The 22,085-nt window shown below is 41.0% G+C and overlaps 1 protein-coding gene across 1 annotated transcript in view; it reads right to left on the bottom strand.

The window, feature by feature from the left end:
* Positions 1 to 289: 289 nt before the first annotated feature.
* LOC114147016 (ephrin type-A receptor 4-A-like) overlaps positions 290 to 22,085 on the bottom strand; it is a 31,130-nt gene continuing 9,334 nt past the window's right edge. Inside the window, exons 6-19 of the mRNA XM_028021528.1 lie at positions 13,115 to 13,270; positions 12,004 to 12,516; positions 9,336 to 9,460; positions 9,024 to 9,183; positions 8,824 to 8,935; positions 7,377 to 7,435; positions 6,412 to 6,525; positions 6,137 to 6,322; positions 5,991 to 6,052; positions 5,662 to 5,871; positions 4,216 to 4,392; positions 2,175 to 2,362; positions 1,838 to 2,023; positions 290 to 1,266 (exon numbers count right to left, since the gene is read on the bottom strand). Of these exons, the coding sequence (XP_027877329.1) occupies positions 1,149 to 1,266; positions 1,838 to 2,023; positions 2,175 to 2,362; positions 4,216 to 4,392; positions 5,662 to 5,871; positions 5,991 to 6,052; positions 6,137 to 6,322; positions 6,412 to 6,525; positions 7,377 to 7,435; positions 8,824 to 8,935; positions 9,024 to 9,183; positions 9,336 to 9,460; positions 12,004 to 12,516; positions 13,115 to 13,270 (2,366 nt within the window). The 3' untranslated portion in view covers positions 290 to 1,148. The remainder of the gene's footprint in view (positions 1,267 to 1,837; positions 2,024 to 2,174; positions 2,363 to 4,215; positions 4,393 to 5,661; positions 5,872 to 5,990; positions 6,053 to 6,136; positions 6,323 to 6,411; positions 6,526 to 7,376; positions 7,436 to 8,823; positions 8,936 to 9,023; positions 9,184 to 9,335; positions 9,461 to 12,003; positions 12,517 to 13,114; positions 13,271 to 22,085) is intronic.

Here is a 22,085-nt window from a genome sequence, read left to right as displayed (position 1 = left end):
ATTGCCACAGGAAAAGATCAAAGTGCAGTCCAATCGCCAAAAATGATTAAAGTCATTAAAAGCATCAACCTTGGAGTACCACCGATTGTTCCACCACGGTTTTTGGTAAACAGTTATTTCTCTATGTGGTATTTTTTTCCTCCACAAATTAAGTGTACTTAAGCCAATAAATCGAATCATTCTAAAACTTTTCAGGTTGAGGATCAGCTTTTGTGATAAAGGATTAATTTATGTGAAGGCTTTTTTGTTGTTGTTCTGCACTGCTGTTCAAAGACAATTGAGCATGACATACACCAATGAGTTTGGCATTTATTGCAACGCAATATGGCACTCATTACATCTCCTCAGCGTTTCTATTTTACAATGTACAAACTTGATAAAAAAAGGACCATAAATAGACAAAATGCTTCAAGTAGCTAATCCTCAGCATCAAAGAGTGTGTGTATATATAGACACAGATGAATGACATTCTAATCTAACTGTCTCTAAATCAACAAAAGCAATAGTTTGTTCAATCTGAAAAAAAAAAGATTAAGAAAAACAATCAAATCAGATTTTGATCAGAACAATCCACTGGTGTGAAATCAGTAAGAGCTCAAAGTGATACATTCTGTCTGAGTCCTCCTGCTATCTCTTAAACTTTGCATATTAAGATTACATGAAGACAGCCGACTCATCTTAACAAGGAGAGTTCATGTTGAATGGTTTCATGCTACACAGTGTATACACACACACACACACGCGCGCACACGTTCATCAGATAAAACAAACAAACAAAAAAAATACATTTAATTCAAGTGAAGCGCAACCCCCCCCAAAAAAACCCTGGAAGCCATTCTGCTTATGCACATGTCAGCCTTCACCAAACAGATAAGAAAAAAAAAGAAAAGAGGCGAAATCAGAGCTAGAAAAACAGGATGAGGCATCAGACTAAGCTCTCAGAAGCTAAGTGCTGTCTGTGCCCACGTCCAGATCAGGGTTTGTAGAAAGCTCCACATGATGGAAGTTCACAAAAGTGCTCCTCGTTATAGTTTTCTTTTTATTTGCCTTCACTTCTTGTACTTCCACTGGTGAACAGTTCCTCTAAAGTGCACAGATGAGGTAAATAAAATTCTTCTCAAAAAACAGGTTTGTAACTGCTCACCAGTTCAGACCGGGACCATAGAGTGTTGCATGTGTTGCATTTGGGACAACATTTCCTGCTGCACACTCGCAATTAGTATGTCCTGATGTGACGGTGTGATTATTCCAAGTCTGTCCATCTCCCTGTGGGGAAACAAACACACATATGGTTCAGATGTCTGGTATGTATTTTGCCTCGAAGCACGTGTAGCAAAATGTGCTCTAATTGAACAAATTGAACTTTCTGGCCAAAATGCAAAACACTGTGTGATGTAGCATGACGATGCCACCAGCATGACACATGTGGTGACAGCATCATGCTATGGTGATGCTTTTCTTCAGCAGAATCAGGAAATCTGATAGAATATCATGAGAAAGATAGGCAGAGCTTTCAGAAGTACGATGACACTAAACATACAGCCAAAATGCAAGAGCACGGCACACTTGTAATAATTAAAAATATATATATTTTTGCTTTTACTTGCAAATCAGCAATATTTTTTGTTGATCTTACTACATTAAGCCCAACACAACACATCAAAGTTATGCTTGTACCATGACACAATGTGCTCATAGGTGAAGTCATAGAAATGCTTTTGCAGTAGACTGTTCCTACAAGCTGCATCAGGTCATTTTGGTTATGTAGCAGAATCAGCATCAACGCTATATCTCTGTGTAATGCAGAAAAAGCACATTTAAAATAAGCTGCACTCACTGGTGTGTGAGAGCCAGGAGGCTTTCAAGGCTGGAGTATCCTGCAGCTGCAAGGACGTCTCTGTATCTCTCCAACCCAATGGACTGCAGCCATTCATACATCGACCACGGTGGCACACACACCTCTGGTACAACAGACACACACACCTCTGATCCCACCCTGGACTCCAGCATGGTCCCCGGAGGTCTGTAGGAAAATAGAGTTATTCTTATTTTGCGGGAGACCGTTACTTGCAATAGTGATAAATTGGATATGGGAGTTCATGCATAGATATGCAAGTATTTGCCTTGGCGCACATGTTTATTTTTATCTGTGTGCATTGACATGCACTATGTACCTGTCCCCTCCTGTGCGCCGCAGGGTGCCAGGGTTGCGTATAAGTTTATCCAACATGTTGAGGATCTGGCTGAAGGAGGGTCTGTCTCCTCGCTCTCTCTCCCAACAGTCCAGCATGAGTTGATGGAGCACCACAGGGCAGTCCATGGGAGCAGGCAGCCTGTATCCTTCTTCTATCGCTTTAATCACCTTTATAAAAGGGCAGGGATTAAGGATGATCTTTGAACTGTTACGTCTGTCCGATAATTTTTTTTAAACTTAAGCCATCTTTAAAATGATTGAACAAGCACAAGTACTTTTGGAAGAGATGCCAGCAGCAGTTTGACGCAGCTGCGCTTTGGGCTAAATGTTATGCAAAGACCTGCCAAATGGCAATCAAAACATGCAGACGTTCAGCATGTTCAATATGTTCATCTTTGCTTTGAATGATAAACTAATTGCACAAATTACCAGTTGCTTTGACCTTTAACTACCACCTGAATACTTGACAGAAATGTCACAAAATATAGGAGATTAAAGTGAGTAGCACAGGCTACACATTCTGGGATAAAAAGTATTACTATTAAAGCACAAACACATAATATTCTAAGATTCCCATGAATTTCAGTGCATTTCAAATTTAGTGATATTTATGTATCTTGTAACTATTGTTGACCTACCAGGTCATAATCCTGCAGCACATACAGTCATGATAATACAACACCCAGAAAACCTTTTACTAATGTTTGTTATAACATCAACCAACGAAAGTGATTCAAAAAATACTTTACAAAAAATAAAATACATAATTTAAATACTGAAAAGAAAGAAACGATCAAATAAAATATGAAAAAACAGAAACTAAGATAACATTTAAAAAGAGTAATATAAGTAAATTCAATAAGAATCCAAAATAAAACAAAATGCAAAGCTATTAAGACAAAAGCTAAATGAATTGCTTTACAATTAAATAAAATAAAAAAAATTAAAAAAGGTGATTTAGTTCCCTTTGCTAGTAAGAAAAATGTATACTCTGGTGCAAGCCTCAGGGCTTTTCCCCATAAAGGCACTCATCATTATATCTGCTTTAGTCGTGAACAATGAGCCAAACAAACTCCTCTGTGGCTTCCCAGGGTGTGATTTCAGACAGTGTGCTCAAGTTCTCAGATCGGAGACTGATGAGGCATGACAAGTCGATATAATGAGTACCTCTGCCGCAGACTCACTTAAGACAAGTGTGAAGGGAATAAAAAATAATCCCAAAAGACAACAGCAGACTAAAAGGTGTGAATATGATTTATATAAAACCACTTAAGATTTTTCTTCAACCAGATTGACTTTCTCTTTTCTAAGCTGAAAACGTGATGGTACACACTAAGAAGAATAAAAAAAATGCTAGATTATATCACATCTAAATTTAAATTTAGTTGCAGCTTGGCTGCAGAATGAAAATAAACTATATATAAAAAAACACTTTACAGCTTTAACAAATATCCTAAGAATAATTAGATTGGTGCACAAAAGCAATCTAAACTTGGCCTCAGCAGTGTTTGGAGACAATTTGAAAGTCATTTCTAAATAAGTGCGGTGTTCAAAGACAGCGGCTAGAATGCAGTGGATAGGGTGCAAGTTATTTGGCCCTCCAATATGCTAAAAAAGCAGCATCTGTTTAATTTATTTTGCTATTTAAATTGGCTCAGGCTAAATCCCTTTTGGTGAGCGAGGAGAGGTAAAAGTTTAATTGGACTGCCATACAAAGTTACAGGACTTAAATCATGTTTAGAAAATTGTTCATTTCAACATTAATCCTCAAGTGCCCAACGAAGGAGCAATTAACAGTTGCTGAAAAGCGGGAACTGATGGGCTGTTTTTCCCCCAAACCAGCACTATATTTGTACATTCCTCTAACCTCAAATATGGGTTAATTGTTTTTTGCACGAGGTCGAGTCCCCATGTGCTATCAAAACGCATCATATAAAACTTTATGTGAGGATAAAAGTGAAGTTGAGACATGGTAAACGTAAGGAAAGCCAGTTCATTATCCTGCCACTTCGTTTACTCACATCCTGGTTGTTCATGTCCCAGTATGGCCTCTCTCCATATGAAACCACCTCCCACATGACTATCCCATAACTCCACACGTCACTGGCCGTGGTGAACTTCCTGTAGCTGATAGCCTCTGGAGCTGTCCATCTGATGGGGATCTTCCCTCCGGGGGACAGATAGGACCCAGTTGCCTCCTAAAATAGCAGCATAATTGATTCACTGAATGATGGAATACCTTTGTTTTCTAATTTATTGTGTATGACTCACTCGTTCATTTCATCTCACTAGAGGAGAAGAAGGGCTTTTCAAATGAAATAATTTTATTCTTGCACAGATGTCCATGCGTTTGCCAAAGTAGGTGTTTCAGTTAGTCAGACAGCTTCGGCAGCATTCAAGTACGTGCGATTTTGCGAGTGAAAATGTGATAAAACAGCCAGTAAATATTTACTCAATAAACAATAGAGGATATAAAACTGGTTTATCATCAATTTCGAAAGAGCCTTTCAAAAGTACTCCTTCCCCTTAAAACCTTTTTACATTTTATCATTTAAACCAAAAACCACAAACTTGATTGTATTTTTTGCGATTTTATGTAACAGACCAGAGGTCTGCAACCTAAGTTGATCGTTGGACCTTTCACAATGACTCTTCCGAACTATGGTTGAGATGATAAAAAAAACAACTAATATTTAAAAGTAGATGTAACAATTACATGCACATTTTGCATTTGTTAAAATAAATAGAAAACCAAAATGCTTTGCCAAAGAATAATTTCACATTTGCAGAAAGTGATGTAAAAAAGAAAAATAATAAATAATACAAATAAATGTTGATTCTTTCAAAATTACTGTAGAAAATACAGTAGATATACACAAGAAATGAGAGGATGTCTTCCTTTCAAAAGGTTGTGTAACTTCTGTGGCTCTAAACAATTTTTTTTATCTCTACAAAGGATAAAAATGTCTCTTTGGACTGTAAAGGTTGCAGACCTAAGTGATAGACCAAGGAGTTAAGCATAATTGCAAAGATGAGGGGAAAGAATTTGTTGCCTCCATACTTTTAAATAAGAAATAGTCTTAATGCTAAAAAACCCCCCAAAAAACATCTAGTGCAACCATTTGTTTTATTTCACTTTTACATCACTCTGAATAGAGAAATCCTATGGTGAAAAAGGGTCGTGGCATCATAATGTGAATAAGTAAACCTGAATAAGGTCTTCCTTAGTCTTTACAGATGACACAGTTTCAGATTTGTAGGGGTGAAAATGTTTGAAAACCTTGTAATAATTTCTATGTGCACCACTTTGTGTTGGTTTATCACACTGAAATCACAAAAACGTTAATGTAGGACATCAGCTGTTTGTGGTTGTAACGTAGAAAAATGGAAAAGGGGCTGTGAATACTTTTGCAAGGCACTGTATGTTTTCTTCATACTCCATCAAGCTTTGCCTTAGCAAGTCTTACCCTCGTAGTGTAGGCGGCCTCGGGGTCATCCTCCAGAACTCGGCTCAGGCCGAAGTCGGACACCTTACACACCAGGTTGCTGTTGACCAGGATGTTTCGAGCCGCCAGGTCTCTGTGAACGTAGCTCATGTCTGACAGGTACTTCATACCCGAGGCAACGCCGCGCAGCATACCAACCAGCTGGATCACTGTGAACTGGCCGTCGTGTTTCTGAACCATTAATATCACAGGAAAAATGGGGTCTGATTAACTCAGCACATGAAGAGATTTCATCAACCACTTAAAACTATGTTTATATTCATTTTATAGAAGAAAACAGATCAACATACACGTAAAAAGGCATCCAGAGATCCATTTTCCATGTATTCTGTAATTATCATCAGAGGCTTGCCTAATGAGGGGAAAAAGTTTGCAATATTCCAGTTAAACCGTGCTTCACACTTTCAAACAAAACCAGAACAATAGCACCACTTACACCTCGTGACGACACCTTCCAGTCTGATGATGTTCGGGTGGTCAAATTGACCCATGATGGACGCCTCGGACAGGAAGTCCCTCCTCTGTTTGTCCGAGTATCCTGCCTTCAGGCTTTTGATGGCCACATAGATCTCCCTTTTCCCCTGCGAACGCAGCCGACCGCTGCACACCTCCCCAAACTCTCCTACATGTGCACAGCAAACAACAATGTCAGTGCCAAGCCAGCATGTGTGTGTGGGTTTGTGTGTGCTTGCGCGCCAAAGCGAGACTTACCTATGCCAATAACCCTCTCGATATGAATATTGCTAACATCTATTTCCTTTGCAAACTCGTGGATGGCCTGATCTGGGTCCTCGTACGTAAACGGGTCCACATAGATTTTGACTCCTACCACGGAAGGGAGGCGGAAGTGGACAAGAAACGAGGGAGGAGATGGATGAATGAAGAGGAAGGCGAGAAAAACGAGTTGTATAACTGCATGTTATGTAAGAGTGTTTAGGAAAGTGTGCACAACAAACAGACTCTGAGCGACAATAAAGAGAAGGAGGATTTCTAAAACTTTGTACAATTTTCTCCTCTTACAACCGCACACTTTAGTGCATTTTGTTCTGATTTTATGTGGTAGATAAAAAGAAAGTACTCCATAAATATGGAGAGCAGGTAAATGGATACAATGGTTTAGAATTGTTTTAGCAAAATTGAAAACTTGATAAAAGTTGTGAAACTCCTAAAAAAAATCAGAAATAGAACAATGTAGTCAAAAATTGCTATATGAAGAGAAAATAACCTCCATGTTGCCATGCCCACACTATCGCATCATGAAACTTGGAGCTAAAAACACATGGAAATAGATATAGGGAGATTGTAGGAACTGTTAGAGGCTCCAAATGATTTTAATCTTGAGTGGAGTTTTACAATCCAACAGGACAACAAACCAGTCATAGTTTACAGTCAGAACTACAATAGAAATTTTCAGGTTAAAGGAAATAATCTAGTCAAAGCCATGACCTAAATCCAATTTGGAATTGGTGTCAAGACTTGAAAATTGATGCTCCCAGATACTCTCCGTTGAATGTGAGCCGGTTTAAGAGAAAGAATGGAGGAAACATTCACTTTACAGAAATGCAAATGGAGAGCAAAAGGTATGTGGTTGTAAAGAGACTCATCAAGAAAACATTAAAGGAGCAGGAATATTTTCGCAAAGCACTGTATTGGCTTCTTGTGTGCATGTTCAGTACCTGGGTTCAGATGTTTCTCCTCTTCCGCATCCTGCTTGGTTTTGCTGTACTTGCTCCTCCTGAAGAGTCAAAAACAACGCATTCTTCACACAAAGACCAGCAACAAACACTAAAAGTTTGATTACTTCCCAAGAGTCTCGTGCGAGTTTTGCAGCGATGTCACCTGACAAAAGCAAACACGTCCTACATTTGTTCTTAATATTTTTGTCATTTCTCAGAGCTGCTCTTAAGTTGAGTTTTTCTTTTAAGGATTTGCAGCAAAGAGAATGCGACAACAATGAGAGGAGAGAGCGACGGCCTGCAGGGAAGCACCAGATGAAAGCATTACAGCCACAGAGGGAGGAGGGGCGACGCCTCAGGTAGCGGCAGATAAAAAGGTGTTTTCTATTAAACAAAGAAACTGTCAAAACCACCGCTTCTTCTGAACAGGTGTTTAGTGTGTGTGTGTCAGTGACTTTGGTTGTGGACGCCGGAGCGCGTTTGTGGGCGCGCACGTTGGCTAACACATAAACTGCGCAGCTGAACACATTAACAGCAAGCCTGGGACAAAGGGATAATCACTGTCTCCACTCTAATCCCCTTTAAAAAAACCTGCAGGTAACGCACGTTATTTAATCTCACTGTTGAAGGAGAACCCGGAGACTTGTGTGTGCGTTGCTGAGCATTGGTTGTAAAAAAAAAAAAAAAACACGTTGATGTCAGAGATGCTTCCAGAAATCAATACTAATTTATTTTTTATGTGATAGTCCTGTTTAAAGCAGAGCATTCTAAGTAAATTTAAGCTATTTTTGCCAACTTAAATTAAAACATTTCCAACCAGTGCGAACAGTTTCTACTGCTGCACCTCGTTGCCTTTGTGTCATCCCCTTGTTTACTTTCTCAGTGGAATATTGTCTGTGTTTCAGCATGTAATTGCGTGCATTGATCCTGTTGGGTGTATTCTCTTGGTAATCTGCAGTGATTAGCTGTTCCAACAGTCTAATCCTAAAAGAAGGTTACATTTATTGATTGTTAAAGAGTAGAAACATTGTTGTTTTTTTTTCCGGGGGAATAGGAGGAGGACAGCTTTATGAGCCAGAACATAAACAGAAAGAACAGTTGGAACAACAACGGGCAAATTTAGAAAGCGAAGAAGGAAGGAAGGAGGGGAGGAAAGGAAAGAGTTTTAGTTTAACAATATATCAATCAAATCCATGTTTTTTTCCAGACCTTTCCAGATGGTGCATTAAGCCCTGTTAACAATGATCTCTTGCAAAAGTAAAGTGCTTTTAGATAATGGAAATTTGCTTCGTAATTGGGACTCCTCTGTTACTCTTCTGGAATGTCCCCCTGAATAACACTTAGACTAACATAAAATAGTAAGACACTAATTGCAACTACTCTAAGTAACATAAAATGACAAAGACGACTGTTTTTGGCTAAAGCAGGACCTTGTGTGTTTCCATACCTGCGACTTATGATGAAGACAGCCGCCGATATGAACAGTAAGACTCCCACCCCACTGACAGACAGCAGCAGGAAGGCAGAGTTCACACCTTCTCCGATCAATGGAAAGGGATCTAACAGAAAGAGATAAACATTTCGTAAAAATTAACACTACCGATTAAGCATGTTGTCCTAAGCTACAGATCATTCCTGGATTAGCACCTGAATTGGTGGAGAACTCAAACGGAGCGCTGTACTCGCCGTATCCCGCAGCTGTGCGAGCGCGAACATGAAACACGTACACAGTGAGCGGGTTGAGGCCCGCCACATCCACACTCCGTAGGAAGGTCCTCATTATGCGGTACGACCTCTCCCTCTGATCCTGATTAGACGAGACAAAAAAACCAAAAACAAAACAGTCTCTTTCAAATGTCTGACAGCAACGTCCATCCACACCAGGAGTGAAACACAAACAGCGTCCCAACGTTTTGACATTCAGCTGTCCGGGCCGCGTTAACCTATGGGGCCGCTCACCTTTTCGTAGAACTTGACCTCGTACTCCAGGATGACCCCATTTGGTCGGTCGGGCTGTTGCCATGCCAACGACAAGCTGTGCCTTGTTACGTCGGTGAGTTGGATGGATGAAACTGGAGAGGGAGCTGAGAGGTAGCGAAAGATGAGTAGAGATTAAACATTGGCACAGCATTTTTTTTTTTTTTTTTTTTCTGAAGCGTGTCTACTGAAATTGTAAAAATGATACTTTCACTGTTCTGGATGCGGCTAATAGCGCATTCACTGAGCTTTTTAATCAAAGTCTCTTGGAGCCAGTGCACCTCATTACTTTCTATTCCCTCGACACCTGCCTCATTTTACTCTTACGACTCTCCATTTCTCCATCATTTTATCCGCATTCGTCCTTTTTATTTTGTGCCTGATCGCATGATATCGAACCATATGGCAGAGCAGGTTGGACTTGACACATCCCAGGCACACACTCGTGCTGTGCAGACACAGCAACTTATTTCCCCAAGGCACCTGGAACTAAGCAGGTGTGCTGGTATCTAAATGCCACCGTAAAGACTTGAAGCAACGACGCTTCAGATGTAGCAGCATGCAAAAACAAAGTGAATAAAAAAAAGGGGAAAGGCTTGCACTAAAAACTAATAAAGAACATGTGCAAGGGAGACGCCACACATGAGCTGACTCCTTCACAAGTAAAATGAAACACTTCATAAAATGCGGGTAATTTTTCTAAGGCTTCTTTGGATCCGTGCTGAGGGTAAGAAAAGCTTCAGCTCTGCTTGTACCAGCGCTGTTGTTCAGTTATTTCCTGACCGTCATGATTTGCTTTTTTCCCCCTGTCGTCAACTTTTTTTCATTTGTATTGAAGTCAGTGATTTCCTGAATACTTTTGACACCATCTCAAGAGCCCCCCCTGTAATTAATTCAGTTGTTTGGTGTGGGAGGACAAAGTAATAACTATGAACGATATAATGGTGATACTAGGAACAACAGTTTCCAGTGGAGGCAAAAGTGAAAATCCAAATCCACTGTGCAGTTGATATGAATGCTAAACGCATTCCGCTTTCAGCCACAACGCCATGCATGTTCATTTAACGAGCTAACTATGAGTAAGATTTACTTTTATACAGGTGTGATGAAAAATAAAGCACACCCCATTGAAATTTTACACTTTAATGTCGTTTGTCTACATCCCATGTGTTTGGATGTACTTACTTTTTCACACATGAGCAGAACCAGAGAAGGTAGAAAAACAGGCTTTAAGTCTTTTTCTTAAAGATGTTTGCAATTTTTAAGACTTTATAGTTGGTGTTCAGGTATTAATCTTCCAATATAATTACATAATTATCAAGTGATATTTTCAAATTTCCTGTCAACTTTAAACATTTTTTAACTCAAAAACACAACGGACCGCTGGATGAATGACTGCCCTATAGCGTTCAACCACCGGGCTTAGCAAGTTGGGGAAAACCTCGAAACTACTTGTTACTTCTTAAAAAAACCTAATTGAAATGTTTTGGTTTTTTTTACTATTAGTGCAAATATCATCATGGATAAATGGTCTGTGTTGAACAGGAGTAGAAATATATATATAAACTTAACTTTGTGCATGAACCAGGCTGTACTTTGTTAGATCTTAGTAAAGTTTGTCTGTTGTGGAGGAGTTTCATAATTTCTACCTCTGTTTTAGCTTTAAGGTTGACAACTTATAAAAAATAAAGACTCGTTTACATCCATGTTTCTTTTTTTTTATTAATGTAATGTTCTATTTTAGGGGGAAGTACACAATTTGATTTCAATTTTCATACAATTAACACTTTTAAAACAAGATTAGATGTAAGAGGACCTTTCAAAGCTATATGCGTTTATGATGTCGTTTACCCTTTTCAATGCAAATGTGTGACAGTTATAAACCACAAGCGTTTACCTGCTAATGGAAACAAAGGTCTAAATGCTTAATGTTGCCGGCACACCAATAATGCATTTATGTTTATTTCAGTTACATGGCTGAAGCTCTTCTTGGTGGAACTAAACAGGGCCTGCACCTGCAGATGCTCCATTAAAACAGTGAGCAACCTACGCCTACACTGGCGCTCTGATTTTCTCACCGGGTTACAAATGTTGGACACCCACCTATCTAGCAAATGTTTAGGTTTTAAAAAACAACAACAGGATCAGTAAGATAAAGTACTCAAAGTAAAGAAGGCTTCTGTGCCAGTATCTGTGGAGTTAATCAACACTATCATTCTATTTTAATTTTGGCCCCAAACAATCACAGAGGCAACAAAAATTACAAATACTACTACTAAAATCAGTTGAAATCCTGGAGTAGGCCTAGAGTCAGCAAAGTCATTTCAAGAAGACATAATCAAAAATAAACCTAAACCTTAAAATATACGTAATTATAGCATACAATTTTTTTTATGTTTCTCAAACATATTTACCACAACTAGATAAAAAGAAAAACACTGACACTGTTTTTTTGAAAGGTTTGCTCATTTCATGCTTCCACAATTTTGACCATTACTCCTGAGATCTTGCCTCCCTCTGGGCATGCAGCAAACAGCAGTTTGTGCTCAGCTGACCCACTTATGGAGCACATCTTTATAAGCAGATTTCTTGTTATTACTGGAGTCAACAATCTGACACATTTATCACACGCAGCACTTCTTCCCCTCACCTGCTTGGTTGGTGGTGAGGCTGACCGATGCACTCTGTGATGCCCCTGCACCGCTGACCAGGGAAACCCCGTTGCGGGCATAGACAATGAAGGTGTAGTGTGTGTGGGCCCGGAGCCTGCTCACCACCATCCTGGTGGTCTGAAGGCCAGTCTGGTCCGGAGAGAAGAGCACGTCTGAGCCACAGGGGAGACAAAGCTGGGTGCTGGAGGCAGACTCTGATCCGGGCCATGGGTATTCACCGGGCCTGCTCTGGAAAACCCCTCTGCCAAGCTGAACCTCAGGTCCTACAATCCCTTGGTCTGACTGCATTCCCATGCTGCTGCGCTGTACCTCAGGCTGGGAAACCGTGTGATTTCTTGGAGGCTGACCATGGCTTCCGGTTTGACATATGAGACACTCCAGACTATAGCTGATGTCGCTTCTGCCTCCCAGCCGCCGAGGGGGTGCCCACTCCAAGACCACAGATGTTTCATTCACTACAGAGATGAGCTGCTGTGGTGCTGAGGGAGGCTCTGGAGATAAACATAAAACCAAAACCAACTATATTTACATCTACATCACATAAGGAAGGAGGAACAATAAGAAAGCAGAGAGGTATTTCAGAGGGCAGTCCTTGGTTTAACATGAAGACATCTGGTATTACGCTGAAAACCATATGGTTCTGGGATGCTTTTGATGGTTTGGTTGTTTTCTTTTTTGGCATCTAATGTTATGTGTGTGTGTATGAGAAACTTGCGTACAAGTGTGTATTCATTTTTCCCAGGCGAAGGAAACCATGTGCTGTATATAGGCATAATTAGGTTTAAGACACACAGAGCAGCGTCTTCAAATCTCTCGCACAGACTCAGAGAAAGAGTAGGTGCATTTATTCAGTCCTCAATGTCTGGTAGTTATCATTACCAGACAGGATGTAGATGGTGCCTTAGTCATAAGCAATGGGATTATAAAACAGGGGTGGCATTCACATATGTTTGTTTAGCCTTCTGTTGGGAGGAGATAGAGAGTTTGGGAAACAATGCATGTTCTTCCCTTTTTATTTGGGAGAATGGCACGCACCCATCATTAGTGTTTTCACTTCCATTTTAACTGTTTGTGTGTCTGTGCTCTTACGGGTACAGGCCATGGAGGGTGGGTCGAAATCTGCACGGAAGAATCCTGTGTGGCAATCACAAACGTTAGCACCGTCCCGCAGTGAGCGGCTGTGAGGAGGGCACTTGGAGCAGCCAGGATCTGAAGACTTGGACTTGTAGAAACCAGCAGAACATGCTGCAGAGAGATGACAGAAAACACCAAATTACTTCTTTAAAATAATGTAGAAAAAAAGAACATCAAAGAGGTCCGTAAGCTGCAGTGGTAACAATTTACCTCCACAATAGCTCAGATTTAAATTTACATTGTTGCTTTTGAGCTTTTGCAACTGGTTCTATCTGAAAGAATATTTGTAGGAACCAACATAAAGAGAGTCTGTGGTTTCTTCTTTAAAGAGGCAGTATTATGTATTTTCCAGCTGTATAGTATCGTTTTATACCACAATCAAGTAGCTGTTAACTTCAGTTGTTATGAAAATTGTCTATATACCAAAACAAGAAATTTGACTTCACATCATAGCCCTATGCGTCGCTTTGAAAATAGCCTCTCTCTAAGAAGCTCCTATCCTTTCTGACACTTCAACACATCTCCACGCGTGGCAAGGAGAACATTGCTTCTCCGTGCCATTCATCGATCCCGTTTACAACCATTCTTAGGACTGTTTGTGTGATTAGCTCAGTAGATGCACAGTTTCACAAGATTTTTGCTGATTTCTGCTACTACCAAGCCAGATGGAGGTGTGGAGGGGAGGTGTGAGGGAGGGCCGCTCTGTGTTGCGGGAGCTCGGCAGGGGACTCCAAGCTGGATCTATGGGTAAATGGGCAGTGCGTTGTATGTGCAGGCTGCATTGGGAGATTTAAGGAATTTTCACACAAAAAATGCACGAATGATTCAAAGGAGCACTCCAGATGTGTTTGATGAGGGAATAACATTATAACATGACATAAATCTCAAAAACGTTGATCTTGTGAAAAATCCCCTCTTTAATTTACTTTTTTTCCCTCCGATTTACCTGTTTACATTTCTCCGATGACTGACCTCTAACTGCAAAGACAAGAATCCCACTTGGTACTGATAGAGTCCTGCTAGCATACTACTGCTGTACTACTTCCGAACAACTACTACGTATGAGGGGTGGGGTTTAAACATATCCAGTGTCGACTGATTCTTTTCTAATTATTCTAGATAAGATCTCGTTTAGGTTTAGATCTGGACTCCAGTTTGCCATGTGAAGGTTCTCTGGTGTAGATTCTTCAATTCTGTCCTTAATATTTAGAGCAACTTACTCTCTGACACGGACATCTTTGATCCACACTCACATTGTTACTGGGGTCTTTTTTTACATCGGTTTTTTGAGTCTGTTGGTACACACCATCCCGCAAAAGGTTTACCCACAGAAGGAATTTCCAACCAGGTGTTTAGCAAATTCAGAGAAAATTTTGAGAACATTTCCAAAAAGATTTTTTTTTTTTCCTTCGGACGAAAGAGGCTTTTAGATGCCAGCTACTGAAAGTTCTTACTCAACGAGTGTCAGTCAAATGTGGGACGGTAAAGTTACAATATGCCTCATGACAAAAGCAAAATGTTCCACAGAAAAGAAAACTTTGAAAATTATAATTGTTTTTTTGGGGGGGGGGGGTGAATTTTTGTTATCAGCTCTGATGCAGGCTATGTGCAGACAGTCATTCCTGACATGGGTTCAAATGCAAGTTAATCCTTGATCCTTATTTTTGACATCCTGGTCAATATGTTAACCAGCCACTGCAGTTTTAGGGCTCAAGGACAAACAACTGTAGAGGAAGATCTTAGCAAAGAAAAAGATACAGTGCGAGGGGGAGGGGCACTTTGACTTCCATTATCTTGACTTTTGATGAGTGAAGAAAGAAGCACCTAAAAGAACATTAACTGATCGGCTCCCACTCACACGTGGAGAACAGAAACAGTGGAAGTGAATACATCAAAACTGCACAGTCCCATCGGCCCACACAAACACAACTGACATTTAAATACATGAAAGAGGAGAAACAGAGAAGAAAGAGAGAGGGTGACAGAGAGATGAGGAGGGGTAGTGGAGGGAGGGAAATCTTCTTTCCATATACCAAGGAGTTCATGCATTGACAGAGCCACAATGCAATAAATGAGTGCATAATTATACTGCTTGACATCTACTGCTGAAGCAGAAGACATTGCAAAGCGTGGTGGGTTCAAGCAATTTTTATTTGCATGTTTAATTTCACAAGGAAAACCTTTGCTCGTTGCTGCTGAAATCCTTTTCAGCACCTCCTTTTTCATCATCAGTTCCTATTCATCCTTCTATCTGGGTCTCACCGGCTTCCCCAGTTCCATCCTTTGTTTTACAACCCTTTCACATTTCCAAGGCGCTCGAAGACATCCCAGTGGGAGTGGATAGGAATGCGGGAATGATGTGTGTGCTCAGATGTGTCAGTGTGCTTTATGACGCTCGCATCACTAAATGAGAGGGAGGAAGTCTTCCCTGTAATCTTCTCTGACCAACTATCCTGCCCCATCTGCGCTCGGCTCTACAGATTTGCTCTTTCACACAGTCTTCTGCCCACCCTTTTCACATTTCACATTCTCCCCCATTTTCTCCCTCTTCACTTCCTCTTCGACCTCCAACTCATTGGCGTTCTACTCTCTGATAACTCTCACTTGCTGGACGTGTCTTCGTCAAGCTCCATTTGAGGCATCTTTCACGTGCTCCACAGCGATACCAGTTGAAACAAGACCGCACGTAAACACACCCGAAACCTGTAAATTCATAAACAGGTTTACAGCTGATAACAGGGGCTTTCATCTTGTGAATGATTCATCCTGTCGCATCAGGTGATATAAACAACTGAGAGATAAAATGCAGCGTAGTCATAATTCGCCTGTTGCACACATCCCTTTGTTTGCAGCTGTCGATATATGTAAAAGTCCATTGTTGGGAATGAAAGGCGAATTAAATGGTAAAAAAAGACTTAGGGAAGCATTTAAACTGTTGAGGACCTCGAGGTTGATTACAGGACTCATCGGGAATGCCAGGAGAACACTCTGCTTTTGTCTCTGTCCTCTCCAGTTCTTACTGCCTGGATGAAAAGAAAGGGAGGTATTTGAAGTCATAAACTTCTGTCAGCACCCTCTCATGTCTCTATTCTTTCTGTTTTCTGTAGCTCTTTGTGTCTTCCTTAGCACTGGTTTTGACAGGAGGGGGTGAGTGCTGGTGACCTGGAATAAGAGCTCATGAGGGTGTCATTAACCCGACATTAACCCTGCGCTACCAAGGGCTGAGGAAGTGCCTGAGTTGGACGATAAAGTGGGAGCAATGGGGACAAATACACAGGTCCCGGTAATACAAGGTGAAAACTTGAGTGGAATTGTCTGACTGTGGACACATTATTATACCGCCTGTTAGAAAAGGACAATAATTACACTGAAATCAGCTGTTAGGAAATTGTAAGGGATGGGGAAAGAGTTGTGGAAAAGACAACACAAGGGGGAAAAATGACAGACGTGGCGCGAGAGATAAAGAGGTGAGAAGAAAAAGACAAAACGAGGAGGAGGAGAGAGGGACTCGGAGGGGAAGGTGCCCTTTGATTACTATCAGCATTGTCGGCATTTGCATACGCATTCTTCTGCTACCTAAAATGCAAATGCGGCTCATTGCGAATCCGAGCAAGAGCCTGGTCGGCACACTGTATGCTGCACATGTGTGGTGGTGTGTGTGGGGATTCTCCTTGACCCGTTGTTATCTGTCATCATCCCTTGTTCCTTCGTAGCAGAGGGGTGGAGATGGAGGAAGTACCCCTTACTGCTCTGGTCTGACACCTGTCTGTGTGATGGATGGAGGCAGGGATGGATTGATGGATGAAAGGGCCGATACACTGCCACAAAAGAAAGAAAAACACTTTGACTGCCAGGGGTCATGCCCCTTTTAATTAAAGCCTGTAGAAATGCAGATGATCATTTCCTTGTGTACAAACATGGCGAAGGAGCTGACAACTTTTTACTTGGTGAAATGGGGTCAGATTTAAGGAACTCTGGAGTTCAGATTAGTATAAACACATAACCTATGCAGTTAGCAACAAAAAGTGGCCAAATTCAACTGCTGACCAGGAAGTATCAACCTCTCTTTGTCATAGAACATGTTGGGTTTGGATATAATAGCAGTCTTTGGGATATTCTAGGATCCAGGTAAGGACCTAAATTCTCTAGGGGTGGAATCAGTACTGCGTTGAGGGTTTAAATGAACAAGGATGGGGGAACTGAGACCTCTTTTCAGAAGTCAAGCTAAACAAATTATTGACAGTGCACATTTTGCTATAAATGTCTGAAGGAATTGTTTTAAAGACATATAATAACATTTAGGCTCCAATGTTTATTTGACATCACAGGTCTATTTTACCTCTATGTTTTTGTAGGTTAAGAAGTTGAAATATTTGGGAACAACTGTTCTATGCATGACTGTACTATACAAAGGGCTTACCAGGGCAGTAGCCCAGGCCCCTAAGGCAATGGGAGCCCCATTTAAAAAAGAACTGTTGTTTTGCAAACACATTTTTTAAGTTTCTGAAGTTTCCATCCCTGCGAGATGCTTTAATTGGTTGTGTTTCCAAGTGGATATCCAATACATGAATAATGTCAACTCCCCAATCACTTTGCCTTCGTTCTAAAATGGTAAAACCCTGTTTTACAAGAAGTGCTCCCTCACACATATGGTGGGACATCGCCTCTACTCCAGTATAAATATTCAATGGAAATCCACAGAAGGAAAGCTAGAAATATTTTCTGGATGCTAATCTTACATCTTCACGCATTAGAGTTAAGAGAAAACCAGCATCTAAATTTCAAATCAGCCTCAACATTTTGGTCGGTACATCTGTGATTTCAGACCGTCTGTCTGAAACCTTTAGAGTTCCCACCATGAGGGTGGCTGCTTTCCAGCTCATTGAAATAAAAATAAAAATCACAAATCTGGCTTAAAATTTCTGAGGTTTAAAGAGAAATGTGTAAAGACTGGTGAGTGTGTGTATGCCTACCCAAATCCAAGGGTGAATACATTAGCATTTGAAAAGCGGTCTACAACAATATCCCCTCCTCCCTATCAGACACACATCTACCCCACCACCAGCGGCAGCAAACCCCCTACTCCTGACTGAAAATCTCAGAGAAGAGTTCAGGAAGAGAAAGGAGGGATAATGAGACCAAGACAGAGAGAAACTGAAAAAACGTTGGAGCCGATGCCAGAGAGCTATAGACAGCCTGGTGGAACTGGCAAAGCTCCTCTACATTAAGACCAACCTGGGAGATGGAGACAATAGCACACAAACACATGCATGCAGTCTGATTCTGGTTGGAGGATTGCAAACCACTCCCCCCAACCTGAGTTTGGCTCATTTCAGACAATTACTCGTGGCTCTCTAGCGTCTTTCCTCAGACTGTCACCTGCTGTGCACAAACACACCCCTGCACACACACACACACACTTTCTTCTCCGTTTGCCCCTCAGCACTGCTCTCCAGGCATTCCTGGGCATTCCTCCAAACAGCAAGTACATTTGAGGGAAGGCTTTGTTGGGCAGAAAATCAGAGATACGATGCACAGGCGCACACCCGATTATACGCACACACACTGTATATTAGCAATCCAACATGTCCTGAGTCCAGAAACGCCGTGCAATAATTAGAGGGGCTGAATGCAGCGATTACGCACTCATTCCATCATCTGCTTGGTTCTTCTTTCTATCATCTCTCTTTCACTGCGGCTGCCTTTCTGCTCAAATGCTTTCTGCTGTTTACAAGACAGTGCAGGTGCGTTGGAGGGAAGCACAAGCATGAAATCTCTCTGGATGGAAGTGAGCACACAGGCAAAAATGCTCAGACACACAGAAACATTCCAATCCTCCCGGGCTGCAAGTTGAGGAGAATCAGACGACAAAGACGAGAGGAGGACGGCAGAGAGGAGCAGAGACAAAAAGCAGAAGGCTCCTCTTTCATTCCGCCTCCCCAATCGTTCACATTTCAGATTCTCTCTGTGGTCTCTCCTTCCTCGTTTCCGATCATCCCAGACGGATCACAGCTGTCAAACTTTTGACGTCTTCATCTGCCTCGGTCATGACCCCGCACTCTGCAGCTAAGCTGCCAGTGTATATGTGTGCGTGTGAGCGGCTGTCACTCAGGGTTTTTGACGTCTTCATCGGGCTCAGTCATGACCTCGATCTTAACCAGGGCTATAGAAATGATGAGGGAGGTCCCTCTTTCTTGTGTTTTCTGTGTTCGTCCCCTTTGCTCCCAGTGATGGACCCCTCCACCACTGTGGGAGGAGCAGCCCATGTATTGATGCCTTCTGCTGTCGGTGGCCTTCTTTCACCCCCTTTTTTCCCCATTCAACATCTAATCCCTTCTTCCTCTCCAGAGCTTCTCTTCTCCATCCTCATTACCCTGCGTCAACACTCCAGATGAACTTTTCACATCACCACTTTGTCTGAATCTGCTCTGATTTCGGCTCATTTTAGCAGCAAGTTTTTGGATGTGCTAAGATTTCTTGCAGGAGTAACCGATTACACTTTGTCAATATAAACACTGACTTGCTAACTTTTCACTCCCCCTTGAACCTTTAGGCATTTTGTCATGCCACCTCCACATTCTTCAGTATGTGATCGATCAAGAAATATGATTGTTGGTTTCAAATATTCCTCGTAAGGTAAAATCTAAAAATGTAGTCTATTTGTATTTAGTCCACTTCACACACATGCCAATAACAACAGTTGCCTTTAGAAGTCGACATGCGTGAAAGCATCAGAGGTTTGGTAGAGAATCAGTAAGCAGCATCAGGAAGACCAAGAGGCACACCAGAAAGGTTAGTGACAAAGTTACGATAGCTTAGAGCAGAGTTTGGTGAGAAAAATAAAATCAGAAAGAAATGTTCACTCCATAATCTGAAATGGAAGAAGTTTGTTAAAACTGTATTGAGAGCAGTTGTCACTTAAGGGGAGCATTAATTAGTAAATCAGCCATTAGCCCCATGGTAACTTTGAAGGAGCTGCCGAGATCCACAGCTGCTGTCTAGGAATCTGTACACAGTTTGGTCAGCACTCCAATAATCTGATCTTTATGCAACACTATGAAAAGGAAACCATAAAAGTCATAAAATGTTATGCCTAAAGCTTGTCAGAAGCAGTTTAAGGTAGATGGCAAAAGAAGAAGGAGCTCTGGACAGATTAGATCAAATCAAAGCTGATTTTTTTGTTTTTTTTTGGCCAGAAAGCAAAACTATCTGCCAGAAACCAACACTGTACATCATCCTACACACCCCATCCCAAAACATAGCAATGGAAGTACAGGGTATCATGCATTGAGGATACTTTTCTTCAACAGGACCCAGGAATACAAAGCTGACAATGGAAACTGTGTCTATGAAGTATTTACTCAGGGAGGCTCAATACAAATGCATAACATTTCTTACCACTTATGAATTATTTATTGCTTTGTGCTAAACTTACAAATCAGCATTACTTGCATGACAGCACCTTTGATTTAACATCTTTAAAGTTTTACTGCAGAGTCTGTTCTGTTTTATTTTTTTTTAAGCATCCAAAATTAAATTAAATACAGAGGCTAACATTTCGTAAATATGTATATTCCGTTTCTAGGTGGGTATGCTGTTATGGCTTTCATACATGTCTTACAAATCCAACTGTAGCTAGACAAAGATTACTGTAGCTTAATAGGAAGAATGAAAACAGGAGGAAAGACCCACCCTGTGTCCATTCAAAGGTAACAGAATCTGCCTACCAGCATGTGAAACTCTTCCTCCCTGGAGGCTCTTGTGCTCGGCCTGGCTGTGTTTCATATAAAAACACAAGCATGGTGCATCCACTTAGGAGGCTGCTTATTGCTATGAGCTTAATGGATGCAGCGATTGTAATTTTTTAATTTTTTTATTTTCTTGTGGTAATAAATATTGCGGACCCACGGCAGAGATTTTTGGAACATGAGCAGCGCTGGCAGTCATCTACTTGCTGAACAAGACTTTTATTAACTCTGATTTACAGTTTTGATGAAGCTGAAGCAGTTTTTCACATCTTACCCTGGAAATAAGAACAGGGGCTCTTAAGTGAGCACATGTGTCTCTACTTTGGTCTTAGATGTGTGGAGCTATTGCTGACTGAATTTGGGGATATTTATCCAATTGAAGCCTTTTAAATGTTAAACCTGCATGCCTTCATCTTCCTAAGAACCTCTGCAGCAGAATGTCAAAATCTAAGTTGAAACAATTTTGTGTTCTCTATTACTGGGAGTTTTTATTTTAAGAAAGTGATTTCCTTGGTGCAGATAAATGTGGCTGACCAACACGGAGAGACCACATGGGCTAACATTTCCCACTGCTCAGTCTAGAACGTGGAATGGACAAGATCAGGTTACAACACAAGGAGAATGTGAAGCTGATAAAAACCAAATCACTCTCATATACAGTTCCTTCTAAAAGTCTTCATAACACTTAAATATTAAAACTGGAGAGAATACGATGGAACTTCAAACCAAGCAGGACATGACCGTCTAACTAAACGGACTGGCTGGGAGAGGAGAGCATTAACCAGAGAAGAAGCAGCCAAGATTCTGCTATGATTTACTGCCCAGTTGGAAGGATCTGTCAAGGACAACTTAGTTGTGTACTACAAAAATCTGGCTCTTATGGAAGCGTGACAAGAATCAAGCCATTGTTGAAAGGAAGCCTTAAGAAGTCTCTTTTCACTGAATACAGCAACCATGAAAAAAGGTGATTTGTTTAATTAACAAAAAATGTCCAGCTAAGAAACTAACACTGCACATTAATGTATATAAAAAAAACACCTAGAATGGTGGTGGTAGCATCATGCTGTAAGAAATCTTATCTTCAGCAGAGATAGCAAAGTTGGTCTTTGTAAGTTGGAAGACTAATGGAGCTAAATGAACCTAACCCTAACATACTGGAAGAAATCCAGGTTTATTGT

Source organism: Xiphophorus couchianus, chromosome 6, assembly GCF_001444195.1.
Source record: "Xiphophorus couchianus chromosome 6, X_couchianus-1.0, whole genome shotgun sequence".
Classification (NCBI taxonomy): Eukaryota; Metazoa; Chordata; class Actinopteri; order Cyprinodontiformes; family Poeciliidae; genus Xiphophorus; species Xiphophorus couchianus.
Note: the sequence above shows the minus strand (reverse complement) of the source record. Positions and strands in the feature narration are given on the sequence as shown.